The 12898-nt window shown below is 49.5% G+C and overlaps 1 protein-coding gene across 1 annotated transcript in view; it reads right to left on the bottom strand.

The window, feature by feature from the left end:
- LOC144093558 (uncharacterized) overlaps positions 1 to 5650 on the bottom strand; it is a 50743-nt gene extending 45093 nt beyond the window's left edge. Inside the window, exons 1-3 of the mRNA XM_077627089.1 lie at positions 3194 to 5650; positions 2957 to 3100; positions 1509 to 1682 (exon numbers count right to left, since the gene is read on the bottom strand). Coding sequence (XP_077483215.1) covers positions 1509 to 1682; positions 2957 to 3100; positions 3194 to 4967 — 2092 coding nt within the window. The 5' untranslated portion in view covers positions 4968 to 5650. The remainder of the gene's footprint in view (positions 1 to 1508; positions 1683 to 2956; positions 3101 to 3193) is intronic.
- Between the last annotated feature and the right edge of the window lie 7248 nt (positions 5651 to 12898).

Here is a 12898-nt window from a genome sequence, read left to right as displayed (position 1 = left end):
TTGCTTGGGAATACCAACATGGATCTCACAAGCCCGGCCAGCGACAGCACCTCCACTGCAAAGCAGTGGCACATTGCTTAACCACTGCACCACTGCGCCAGGAGTGGTACGAGGACTTCCAGGGACATATGAATGTAAGTAGAGATTGGCCAATTCCGCATATATGGCACAAACTAGTTTGACATTTTTGGTTTTATGGGTGTTTAACGTCCCAAAGCGACTCAGGCTATGAGGGACGCCGTAGTGAAGGGCTCCGGAAATTTCGGCCACCTGGGGTTCTCTAACGTGCACTGACAACGCACAGTACACGGGCCTCTAGAATTTCGCCTCCATCGAAATTAAACTGACGCGGCCGGGATCGAACCCGCGTCTTTCGGGTCAGCAGCCGAGCGCCATAACCAGTGAGCCACCGTGGCAGCTATATGGCATAAACTAATTAACGCTATTGCATCATATCGTTAAGGTGGACCTTAAGTGACCCCTGCAAAGTTTTTCCAGAAAGTGAAAAATGTCAACCTACAGAGTCATCAACAAACTAATACGCTTTCTTTGTTCAAGGTCAAATTAAAGCTTTTCCTTCTTAATGAGTGGTTTTTTCTTTTTTGTTATTGATCCTACGTATCGCGACATCTGTGTGTGTTTTGCTGTGCATTCTCCTGCATTATATTGTTTGTATTTAAATATTTCGGTGCTCATATTAAACTATGTATCTATCTATTCATTCTTTGTGTCCCATTTTGTTGCATATTGAAATTTATTGACATGGGAGGTCCCACCCACGGTCTTGTACCATGGGACCTCTCGCTGTATACGCTTGTAACATTTTTTTGATTTATTAATAAACTTTCAACTTCAACTTCATCTGCTTCTAGCTTGAACACGCAAGCAGCATGGGTAAAACAGGGATGCTGACTAAATCAGCACTGGGAACATACAGGATCTTCAAGCAGGAAATTGCCACTCCTCAGAGCGCTATTGCTATTGTTGCACGTGTGCAAAAAAGCAAAAAGGCAGACGACGGGAAGCACTAGATCTAGACCCCTTAGCTTCGACGCGTAGCTGTGTCGGATGCAGGCCATTCGAAGAGCACAGCCACGCCTCTCACGTGTTCAAGCTAGCAGTGGACAACCCTGTACCTTCAATGGCAACCATGCCAAACTGCTTCAGAAAAAAATTACTATCCTGAGCAGGATCTACTTTACTAAAAAGAAAAGGGTGTTTTACGTCCCAAAGCAACTCAGGCTATGAGGGACTTCGTAGTGAAGGGCTCCGGAAATTTCGACCACCTGAGGTCCTGTAACGTGCACTGACATTGCACAGTACAAGGGCCTCTAGAATTCTGCCTGCATCGAAATTCGAGCGTCGCGGCCAGGATCGAACCTGCGTCTCTCGGGTCAGCAGCCGAGCGCCGTAACCACTGAGCCACCGTGGCGGCCCGACCTTTTACTGTGCCATGTCTCAGGCATATATTTAACCTGGCACAATAAGAAACGAGCAGCTTCACTCACTAAGGACGGCTTCATGCAGTGGCCTTCCTTCAGGATCGAAGGTAACAACTCGATTGTTCCCTGTGTCGCAAACAATGATGTTGCCTTGCAAAGTGGAGGTGATCCCAATGGGATAGTGAAAGTTGATGTTCTTGTAGGAGTCCAACTCTAGAACTAATCTGGCAGAGATTGACCCTGAAATAACAAGCATAGCCAGTGGGAAATAATGCATAAATGAACACAGCCATTACAAATGCAAGCATTATGAGGCTGTCCAACCCCACATTTTTCATGCCATAACTATTTACACAGTGTAAAAAAAAAAGTGGGATTGGGGGGAGACGCATGAATGCAGAGTGTCACTGATGTGGGAAGAAACTAATCAGAAACCACAGGAAGCATAAGATGGTGCACAATGCATACATAACTGCTGCCTGTCTCTTCTGCATTTAAGGTACAATGGTACAGGTTCTATGCGTAGAACTGCAATACAGCCGTTGCACAAGTAGTGAAAACATGTTTGCTGATTGCAGTCCAACATTTTAAAAACAGACCCTAATCAATATAACTATTTTTAATGATAAAGAGGTTTACTGTCGCCGAAAAACTGAGCTCTCATAAGCTAGAAAATAGTGAGATATAGGAAACAAGGATCACCACTGCCAGCCGTTTCCACAATAACAGTGTGGTGACATAAGGTGAAAGTTTTGTTGCACAGAAAAGAAAACGAAAGAATATGCACTGAATACCAAGACAACTTTTGCATCACTGCCACAAAGACAAACTAAATGTGGAAATAAAAACGAAGCAAACCTGCAACACCTCATGTCACTGTCACAGGTCTGAATCAGGGTTGCAAGAAAAAAAAAATTTCTACTCTCAATTTTTCGGTACTGAAAGCATGCTTTTCATTCCAAACAATTGACAAGGCCATCAAAGGACCAGCCTATCTAATTTTACTAAGAACTATGACCCAGTGGGATTGCCTTTAATTCAATGCCACTTATATGCTCACTTACAGAAAACATCATGCAGAGTATTTCATAGATACAGCAGGATGACATATTGTTGACACAGTAAGATATTCATGACCTCGGCAGAACAGCATTCTGCACTGTTCAAGTAGCAGCATGAAAAATGAGGTCGTACAATGCACGAAAAAACTTACCGGCTTAGCACAATAATCAGCGAAAAGCTCTCTGGTTAAGCCATTTAGGTTATTCCGGCCTTCCATCCTGCACTTCTCCTCTCTCACATTTCCCCTCAAACCAAGAAAAGATTTTACTCTGTCCACTGCTACGAAACACAGCAAGTGGTGGCCATTGAATTAAATCAAGTAAAATTAGGTAAGTCTTTACAGCTGACGCTTTAGATTCCATGGTAGAATGCTGGGTTACATGGCTCAAGCAAAGCTATAACACCTTTCACTCTAAAAGCAGAAGGAGTTGTCCCTTGGTGATGCCACTTACCAGGGCGGTAAGCTGGTGCATTTGTGTGGGATGCACTCACAGATGGGGCTGTGCAAGAAGAATACCGGCTCCTTGACGATATGGAACCAACCGGTTTCAAGGCACAGGCTCGCCTTGGAGGAACATCAGTACTTTTTGCAGCACCTACAGAAATTATTAATCCAACAGGTTTCACATTCTGTACAAGCTGATGTGCCTACCCTACTTAGCCAATTTGCTGAGACTTTTTCAACTCACCGGCTGCTGGGGGCATGTTTGCAGGCTTGCAACTTTGTATTGCTGAACCAGCAGGCATGTTTTCAACACGGCTTTCAGCCAGCTTTAAAGACTTCAAGGTGTCCAGCTGAACAGAAACAGAATGCACAAATTCCTTTCCAGGGCTTCTTTTAATGTCAACGATGCCATGTTTGATCCATGATGTCTTCCGCTGAGTCACATGGTTGTCGACTTTAACAGTGAAGTCATTATGCTTGGATGCAGGCACCCATGGAGTGGCAGCAGATTTCTGCAGATGAGGTGCACCTGCACCTGTTTTGACACTTAACCTGTCATGGTCAGCTGAAGTTGTCAGTGAATGGTCAGCATAGTTGTCAGTCTTAATATTCAACTGGTCATGCCCAGGTGCAGACTGCTGCTGATGAGCTTCACTGGTGCTGCTTTTAACATTCAAGCTGTTATGCTTCGTTGCAGGTGTCAGTGCTTGGCTAGCAGAGCTATCAACATTGATGTCCAACTTGTCATGCTTAGGTGCAGGCTTCTGCTGATAAGCTGCACCTGTGTCGATTTTAACCTTCAAACTGTCCTGCTTGGTTGCAGGTGTCAGTGCATGGCCAGCGCAGCTGTCAATCTCGACAGTAAACTTGTCATGCCCAGGTGCAGGCTTCTGCTGATGAGCTATGCCTGTGCCAATTTTAACCTTCAAGCTGTCAAGATTGGATGCAGGTGTCAGTGCATGACCAGCAGAGCTGTGGATTTGAATATTAAAGCTTCCATGTTTGGGCCCAGAGGTCTGAGGACAAGCAGCCCCACTGTCAAGCTCTGCAGGTGCTTTGCAAGATGCTGCCTTTGCCACACTTTCAGCAAAACTGGAAGGCTCTGGCAGTTCTTTCTGCTCAGCCATGAATGGCAGCAGACTCTGAAGGAACATGTTGCAATCTGCCTTTTCCCCATGGTTGTCAGTTTCTGGCAAGAAGACGTGTTCACGGTGCTTTTCAGAACCATCACTTGGTACAGAAAATCCCTTTGCCAGGGCTTGTGTAGGCTTGCCCAAGCTAGCAACAATACTAGTGCTGGTAGGATTTGTGCCATCGACTGCTAACCTCCCATGCCGCACATGGGGAGCATTAGACCCAAGGTCATTCATCATTGGTGGTGCTTTTGGCACAGTTGACTTTCCACCCTGAACAAGTATGGTGAATGGACTCCCATTTACATCCTGGTTTGAAAGAGCCACACGGATGTCATAGATACCAGGCCCATTGGCAGCAAATGTAATCATGTACACACCATTCATGAGATCATGATTTGACACATTCACGCGTTTGCCTCCTTGGTCCTTAACTGAAACTTTGATGAACTTAATGAGCGATGGGTCATGCTCCAATTCGCACATATAGTATATCACGACGTGGCTTCCCTCCTCGTACATCTTCCTCTGATAGTTTTCAACAAACTTCATATTGCCTGCAGATGCTTCACAGGCAACAACAGAGCCAAAGCACGCGCTCGTGAACGTCTTCCTTGTCTCGTACCGAAAATTGAGCAGAGAACGCACCATGGCTGATTGAAAGAATCTCTTAGTATCTAACACATGGCCTTTTCCCAATATAAACTCCTCCAGTCCATTGATTGCAGAGAGTTTGATGGCGTGAACACTTTCTAATTCACACAAAAGTTCTTTGTACAACTTCATTACATCCTGTAAGAGGTTGTCGACAGCGTTGTCCTTCATGACAGCCATCATCTCACGCAGGTTATCAAAGTGACAAGCAGTTTCCTCTAACTCCTCCATCGCAACTTGTTTCAGGTTGTTTAGGGTGAGAACAATGGATATTCGGAGGCCGCTACAACAATGACAGAGTGCCAAGGAACCGAACACTCACGGAGCGTTCGAACATGGCGCCGAACTGCAAGACACGAGGGCCGTGTCGCACAACGCACTAATGGCTTTTAGAGTGCTGGACACTGAGAGAAAGCCAGGGCGTTTGCTGCGACTCGCCTGCTGGTTAGCGCAAACCTCCAAAGGACGACGGTGGAACACCACACTAAAAAAAACGCCCTCACTACACCACTGTTACGAGACAAATGACAAGCGTTTGCGCAATGCCTTCTGAAGAACATGCCTGAAATGTCAGAGTGCGCGTCCGCCGTATGGCGGCGCTGTCAGATAACCCTCTACCTGTATATAAAGAATGTTGACACGAAATGGAGAAAGCGAACTAGAAAATTGACAAACAAGTATCTGGACAGCAGTAAGGGGGCAAATCAGCAATTATCGGTTAAGAAAAAGGTTAAAGAAACAGAGAGAGCTCTGTGGAAAACAGGGATGCTGACGAAATCGGCAATGGGAACATACCGGACCTTTAAGCAGGAAATTTCCTAAGAAAATATCTATGATAACTGTAGGGGAAGCTCTTTGCCGTTTGAGGCCAGGACTGGAGTCAGGTACCACGTCGTGAGATGGACACGTTGTGCATTACGTGCGGAGAGGAGGAGGAAACGGCTGAACATTTGTTACTTTTCTGTAAATGGCTTCATCCTGCAGTCGAAAGCAGCGGGGCTGATTTACCCAAGGCATTGGGATTTAAGGACAGTGAAGGGAAAGTATATTTCAAGTGGGTAGAAATAACCAAGCAAATGTTATATGATTGGTGGCTAAAAGCAATTAAGACAAGAGTAAAATTTTACAAGTCATGGCTAGGTGGCTTGAGCCACCGCCCGATTTAAAGGGTTCAACCGTATTCATCCATCCACCCATCTTAGCAGACGACACGCGAGCAGCACATAATTTTCTTGTGACTGCCGTTGCAGCAAAAAGTATGCCTTCTGGTGCGCTGTTTCTTATACTATTAGTGTGGTGTGTTTAGTGTTACCGTTTGACAGGTGACGCGTCGATGACTGCAGTTGCTGGAGGGAGTATCGAGCGAAAATGCGTTGCTGGTCGTTCCGTTTTGCATGTCCAGTCACCGAAACAAGAAGACCGGCGTTTCGTTCCATGAAATCCCTGCTGACTTAGAACTATGGGAAAGACGGCTCAAGGTAATTAGAGGAAAGAACCGGCAGCCAAGCACAACATCAAATTATTCTGCAGTTTGTAGCTTGCATTTCCAGCCAAGGAAATGCTACGTAGACAGTTTAATTGACTGCCCTCCAAGACAGGGGTTGACTCTTATAGCCGACGTCAGCGCTCCGAAGAGTGTTACATGGTCTCAAGAAGTTCGTTGATATCATGCTCAAAGACCGAACGCATCTTCAAAAGCCACTGGACACATGCTTGCTCTGCATACAACTAGTGTGAATAAAATCGCGGGTTTGCCTGTCCTGACCTGTGAGAGCAAGGATAGCGGCCACAGAGAAGCACTGCTGCATATTATATGCAAGAAGTTCATCAAACCGTTGCTAACAAACCATGCACTTGACATAACAGACAAGAACTCAGTCGCGAAGATGTTCAAGAAACCTCTTTCCCGAAAATCTTGAAACGGCAGTAAGAAACGATTTCCGCCGCCTTCATCACCGACGCATGCCATTTTTCCTTGCAAGTGCGCACGTACGTGTCTGTGCCTTCAAGCGCAGTTTCTTTTTTTTTATTTATTCGCAAGTCGCTCGCCATGTCTGATACTCCCCTTTGTTCCAGTTGTCATTTCATCAACGCACGTGCTTGTCATTTGGAAAAATCCTGTCAGTCAGGCATGCTGTACTACTCCCAAAGTCACTGTGCGCGTGTGCATCACACAGGGACCTAGTGAGCTGTTTTTCTTGCCGAAAGAATAGAGAACACTGCAGGAGCATGGATTTATTTCAAATTTGTCAACGTTATTCAAGGAGGTACCGTTCGGCGAAAGGGTCATCTTTTAGCGCCGTCTAGCGGCCAGTCTGCGCAATGTCGAGGCGATTTCGGGGGCCCATAGAAATCGAGCAGACGCTTCAGACATGTTTTTCAGGAGGCATTGGTTTTCGGGTAGATAAGCTGGAAATGCTGATTGGTAAAAAGAAAGTGAGTCGTCATGCTTGTAACGTCATAGTCATGTAACGTGACGTCTTGATCACGTGATTTTTTAACGATGTCATGTTTTGTTGGGGACACACACATTTTCGCTAGATTTTTCTCGGAATTCCCCACGTTTTTGATAGCGCGCGCGGGATAAAAAAAAAGCGCATCTGATGCGCTGCACTCTCACACTGCATGTGCGCTTCTGTCCAGAATTGCGTCAGTGTTTCCAAACCAGAGTGAGTGAGTGAGTGAAAACATTTATTGATTTCCAAAGGGATTCGCGGATCGAAGGCTCCGTCGTCTTCGTGCTTGCGCCGGCGACTAGAGTCTTCTTTCAGCAAGGGTGGGCCCCTATTCCAAGGCTCCACTGAGTCGTGCTGCACCGGTCGCGTGCTCTATAAAGGCCCTCTGGGCCGTGAGCTCGCTGCTGGTGAGACGGCTCTCCCATTGCTCCGCACTCGGGTGTTTGTGTTTGTGAAATGCCTCGTTACGTTCGCATTCCCATATGATGTGGTAGAGTGTGGGTATGGCTCCGCACCACGGACAGGTGTCCCTGTATTGCGATGGGTACATTTTGCTTAGTATATATAAATTGGGGAAGGAGTTCGTTTGCAATCTGCGCCAAGCAGTGGCCTCCTCCTTTGTCAGAGCTTTTGCGTGGTGGCGGGTATCTAATCCTGACGCCTTTGCATAGGCTTAAAAGTTCTGTGTATCCCCCCTCGCAGGCTTGAAGGTGAAGACCCGGGGCGTGTGACTGCCCGGCTCGGATTGCTTCCCCTCGAGCTAAGCTGTCCGCCCTTTCGTTCCCCTCTATTCCCGCGTGGCCTGGGATCCAAAGTAAATTATGTCTGAGTTTTTCCAACCCTGCAGGGGCTACCCCGCCGAGTATCCTAAGCGCCGTTTTGCTGACTCTGCCCTTTGTATAGTTTTTGCACGTTTCTTTCGAATCTGTTAGTATGTTGAGTGGGCGACCGGTTCTGTAGCCTTCTGCTGCCGCCAGCGCGACGGCAATTTCCTCGGCCTCCGCTGCGCCCGCGACTTTTGCTGCGGCGCTCGTTAGCATTCTTCCTTTGCTGACTACGACTACCAGTGCGGCTGCGTGTTCTGACCCGCACGGGTAGACGGCAGCGTCCGTTTATACTGTGTTTTCTTCCGAGGCTAGCGTTTTCTCTACGTACTCCGCCCTAGCCTTGCGTCGGTTTGCGTGAAGGTTAGGGTCCATATTTCTCGATATGGGCTTAACGTTAAAGGTTTCTCTAAGGTGGTCCGGCATCTCAGCGTATCTGTCTGTCAGTCCGCGAGTGTCCCGACCCAGCCTTTTCAGGAGCGCCCGTCCCGCAGGAGTGCCTCTTAGTCTGACTTTTTGTGCTCCCAGCAGCGCTTCCGCGAGTTCGTCGAAAGTGTTGCTGATGCCTAATTGTAGCAGTTTCTCGGTTGACGTGTTTCTGGGTAAGTGGAGAGCCGTCTTGTAAGCCTTCCTCAGGATGGTGTCGGCTTGTTCTCTTTCCGCCTTGGTGGTTGCGTGGTGCGGCAGGGAGTACGTAACTCGGCTGACTATGAGGCTGTTTACTAGCTTGAGGGTGTCTTCCTCTCTCATGCCGTATCTCTTTTGAGAGACGCGGTTGATCATGCGGCCCACCTGCTCTGCCGCTTTGCTTAGCAGGCTAATGGTGTGACTGCATTTGCGGCTGCCTTGTAGCCACATGCCCAAGATTCTTATCATGTTCTTTTCGGGTATGAGTTGACCCTCGAGGGTGACTTCCAGGGTTGCTTGGGTGGGATGTCTGCCGATTCTGAGGAGCTCCGATTTCTCTGTCGAGCACCGCAATCCTCTTTCCTTTGTGTAATTTTCCACGCAGGTGGCAGCTTCTTGCAGCCTTTCTTGTTTTTCGCCTAGGGATCCCCGGGTGGTCCAGACCGTGATGTCGTCGGCGTACATCGCGTGCTGAATTCCCTCGATCCTCTTTAGTTTGTTTGCCAGTCCAATCATTGCCACGTTGAAGAGGACGGGCGAGATGACCGAGCCTTGAGGTGTGCCTTTACACGGGGTGTGGAAGACGTCGCTTCTTAGCTCGCCTAGCCCTACCGTTGCCGTTCTGTTGCTGAGAAAGTCCCTGACGTAGTCGTGGGTTCTCTTTCCGCAGTTGGCGTTGTTCAGGCCCTCCATGATGGCCACGTGGCTCACGTTGTCAAAGGCCCCCTTTATGTCGATGGCCAAGACCACGTTTTCGCCCGCTTTCGGCATCGTTTCGAGCACTTCTTCCTTGAGTTGGAGTAGCACGTCTTGCGTGGATAGCTTGGCTCTGAACCCAAACATGCTGTCCGGGTACAGTTGCTCCTTGTCTAGATGATTTTGGATTCTTCTGGTTATTATTTTCTCATAGAGCTTCCCCAGGCACGACGTGAGTGATATCGGCCTGAGGTTCTATATCTGTAGTTTCTTGCCTGGTTTCGGGATCATCACGACGACGGCGTGTTTCCATTCCGCCGGGACTCTTCCTTCCTGCCATAGCGTGTTTAGATATTTGGTCAGTTGGTCAATTGCCTCGTCGTTGAGGTTGCGAATTAAGGAGTTTCGGATCTTGTCTGCTCCTGCCGCTGTGTTTTTTGTTGCCGACGCGACCGCTTCCATCACTTCTTCTCTCGTGATGGGTCTGTCCATCGTGGGGGTGTCTTCTCCGCGGTATTCTTCTTTATAACTTTCGACTTGGTCTTTGCCGTAGCATTTGACCTGGACTTCCTCTAGTAGTTGCTCGTCTGTTCCTTGGTATTGATGGGTTAGCCGCTGTATCGCTTTGCTGCTTTCCGATTTGTTTTTGCTCGGATCCAAGAGGGCCTTGAGGATCTGCCACGTCCTAGCCGTGCTGAGGGTGCCGTTCAGCGCGTTGCTAAACTGTTGCCATCCCTGTCTTGCCAGCTGGTTCGCGTACTCCTTCGCCTGCCTGGTAATGTCCGCAATTTTCTTTTTGAGTTTTCTATTGAGTTTTTGTCTCTTCCACCGCTTGGTGAGTCCGCGTCTTGCCTCCCATAGCCTTAGTAGCCGCTTGTCCACCTCGGGTGTCTGTTCTGTTCTAACTACCTCTTTGGTGTAGAGGTCCTGGATTTGTCTTAGTTGTTGGCTCCAGTTCTCCGCCGATTCGATGGTTCCTCCTTCGAGCTGCTTGCAGTGCGCTCTAAAGGCGTCCCAATCTGTTAGCCGAGCCGTGCCAATCTTCCTCCTGACTTGTTCCGCCGTAAGGCTGATTCTTAGAATGTATAGTGATCGCTGCCAAGGTTCTCGAGCAGGTTCCCCCACTCTGCGTTCTTGGCACCCCTGACGAAGCTTAGGTCGGGACACGTGTCTGGACTCACGCTGTTTCTCGTCGGTTGATTTTCGTCGGTTAGAAGTTCACAGCCCACGCTTTCTGCCGCCGTGCATATGCCGCGCCCTTTTTTGTCCTCTTTGGGGCAGCCCCATTTTGGGCTTTTAGCGTTAAAATCACCCGCAATTACCAGTGCGTTTTGTCCCGCCTTCTTTTTCGCCTCCGCAAAGAGTCTGATAAAGTCCTCTTTGGTCTGGCTGGGCGGGCTGCATAGGTTTACGATAAAGGTGCTGTTGGCTTTCCTTTTCTTTTTGGGTATTATTTCCGTAATTACGTGTTCTATCTGGGTATCTTTAATTTCGTCGTGCACTATGGCTACTACTTTGTTGCTTATGAGCGTGGCCGTACGGCCGTTTTCCTGACATGTATAGCCCCTTAGTGCGGGGGTGTTGTTAGTTTCCTGCAGGATGATTACGTCTGGTGGGGTTGCTTGGGTGTGGATAAATTGCTGGAGGAGGCCTTGCTTGCGTTTGTACCCCCTGCAGTTCCACTGCCAAATTTCTAATTGCTGTTGTTTGTGTTCTGCCATGATTGGTTAAAGTTGGTTGTACTCTGGGTTTCTGTGCCGAACCTTCGTTCGTTAAATAGTCTGTCTCTAGCGTCATTGACTCTTTGGGTGTTTCGATTTTTTACGTAATTCCTAAAGCTTTGCTCCTGTAGGGCAAACTTTTGTTGAGTTTGTTGAATTTCGTTTTTCATTTGGTTCATTTGCTCCATTATTTGAGCCATGAAATTTTCTATTTTGCTGTCGAGGTTTCCCTCATTGTTGCTTTGTTGCGTCTCCATAGGGGGAGGGGTTGGTGTTCTGCGTGGTGAGCGCCCTGTTCTCACCTCCTGTTTCTCTCTGATGAGCTCATTGAGCTGTCTTCTCAGCTCGTTCGACTCTCTACGGCTCTGCTCGAGCTCGCGCTTAAGGTTCTTAATCTCTTCCCTAAATTGGTTGTCTTGTGTCTTTGTGTGTGAGTGCGGAGCATAAAGCGATTTGAGAGGGCCGTCTCTCCAGCTCACCTTAGTGCCGTCGCTCTTCTTTTGCTGTTTCTTCTGGCCCGGCTTGCCGAGGGGCGGGAAGGACTCGTCCCGGCCTTGTGGTCCCCGGCTCCGGCTTCGGCTGCGGCTCCGCGACTCGCTCCGGACCTGGCTCTCGTTCCGGAACCATCGCGGCCGTCTTCCGCGGCTGCGTCCGCGTCGCTGCTGTTGTTTGGGGCCCCATCTCAGCTCGCTCGCCGGCTTGAGGCGTTGTTTGCAGTCCTTGGTGCCCACCGCGTGGTCTCCGCCACACAGCAGGCATTTTGGCGTGCACTGGTGCATGTCCTCCGGGTTTCGGCAACCGCATTGCCGGCAGGTTCTGGATTCCGGCAACGGGCAGACGTCCATTCGGTGCCCCTGTTGGCCGCAGGCGTAGCACACTTGCCTCGTGGGCCGGTACGGGTAACACCACATCTCCCCGCCGTAATACAATACTTGCTTCGGGAGCGTAGGTCCGTCGAAGGTTATGACGGCCGTGCTAGAGTTGCCCAGCATGCGGGCCGCCAGGATCTTTACTCCTTGCGTGCGGGTTCTGAGGTTGGTCTTGAGTTCTTCCGGCGAGGTTCCTTGGTCCACGCCGTGGATAACGCCACGCAGCGTGCCTTCCGGTGCCGCCACGTGGGCACTAATGGCGTAGTCCTTGCCTCCAAAGTTCAACTGCGTTATGCTTCTGATCTTCTGGGCCGCTTCTTCGTTACTCGTGCTCACGATGATGATGTTCGAGCCGTTGCGTAGTCGGATGATCAAGTCTTCCACCTTGCATCCGTGCCCGGTGGCCATGACCACCGCCCGCGCCACTTGGTGCGTCTGCAGATCCTTGGCTGCGAGTCCCCTCGGTCGCAGGACTATTTTGAGGTCTTCTCTCGGCAGCGGCGGAAATCTCCGCCTAGGTGGCGCTTCCTCTCGCTTCGGGGCTTCCCCGGGGGGATTCCCGGGTTTTCCCGCCGGATTTCCGGAATTTCCCGCCAAAACTTGCCGCTCGCCGCGTTGTTGGCGCCTTTTTTGCCGTCTCGACATGGCAATCTCCCAATCTGCGTTGGTGTCGGTTCTTACTTGTGAAATTTGCGTTGGGGTGCTGCTTTCGAGGGCTTGGTTCCCCGTCGCCATCGCCGCTGCCTCCGGTCCGCCCGGGACTCGCCGCTGCTGCTGCACGGGAGTCGTCGCGATGTCTTCTTCCATCTGAGATTCTGCCGAAAATCTCGTCGGTCCTCCCACCGTGGGTCGGTCGTAGTTGGGGATGTTCGGTCGGGACATCATTCCGGGTCTTCTCGCCTCGGGCCGAGACCGAGGAGGCCGCGGGGTCCCGTAGTCGTGCTAGGCTTCGTTAGGCTTAGCGTAGGG

Source organism: Amblyomma americanum, chromosome 6 (genome assembly GCF_052857255.1).
Source record: "Amblyomma americanum isolate KBUSLIRL-KWMA chromosome 6, ASM5285725v1, whole genome shotgun sequence".
NCBI classification, from domain to species: Eukaryota; Metazoa; Arthropoda; class Arachnida; order Ixodida; family Ixodidae; genus Amblyomma; species Amblyomma americanum.
The sequence above is the reverse complement of the archived record's forward strand: the minus strand, read 5'-3'. Positions and strand labels throughout refer to the sequence as shown.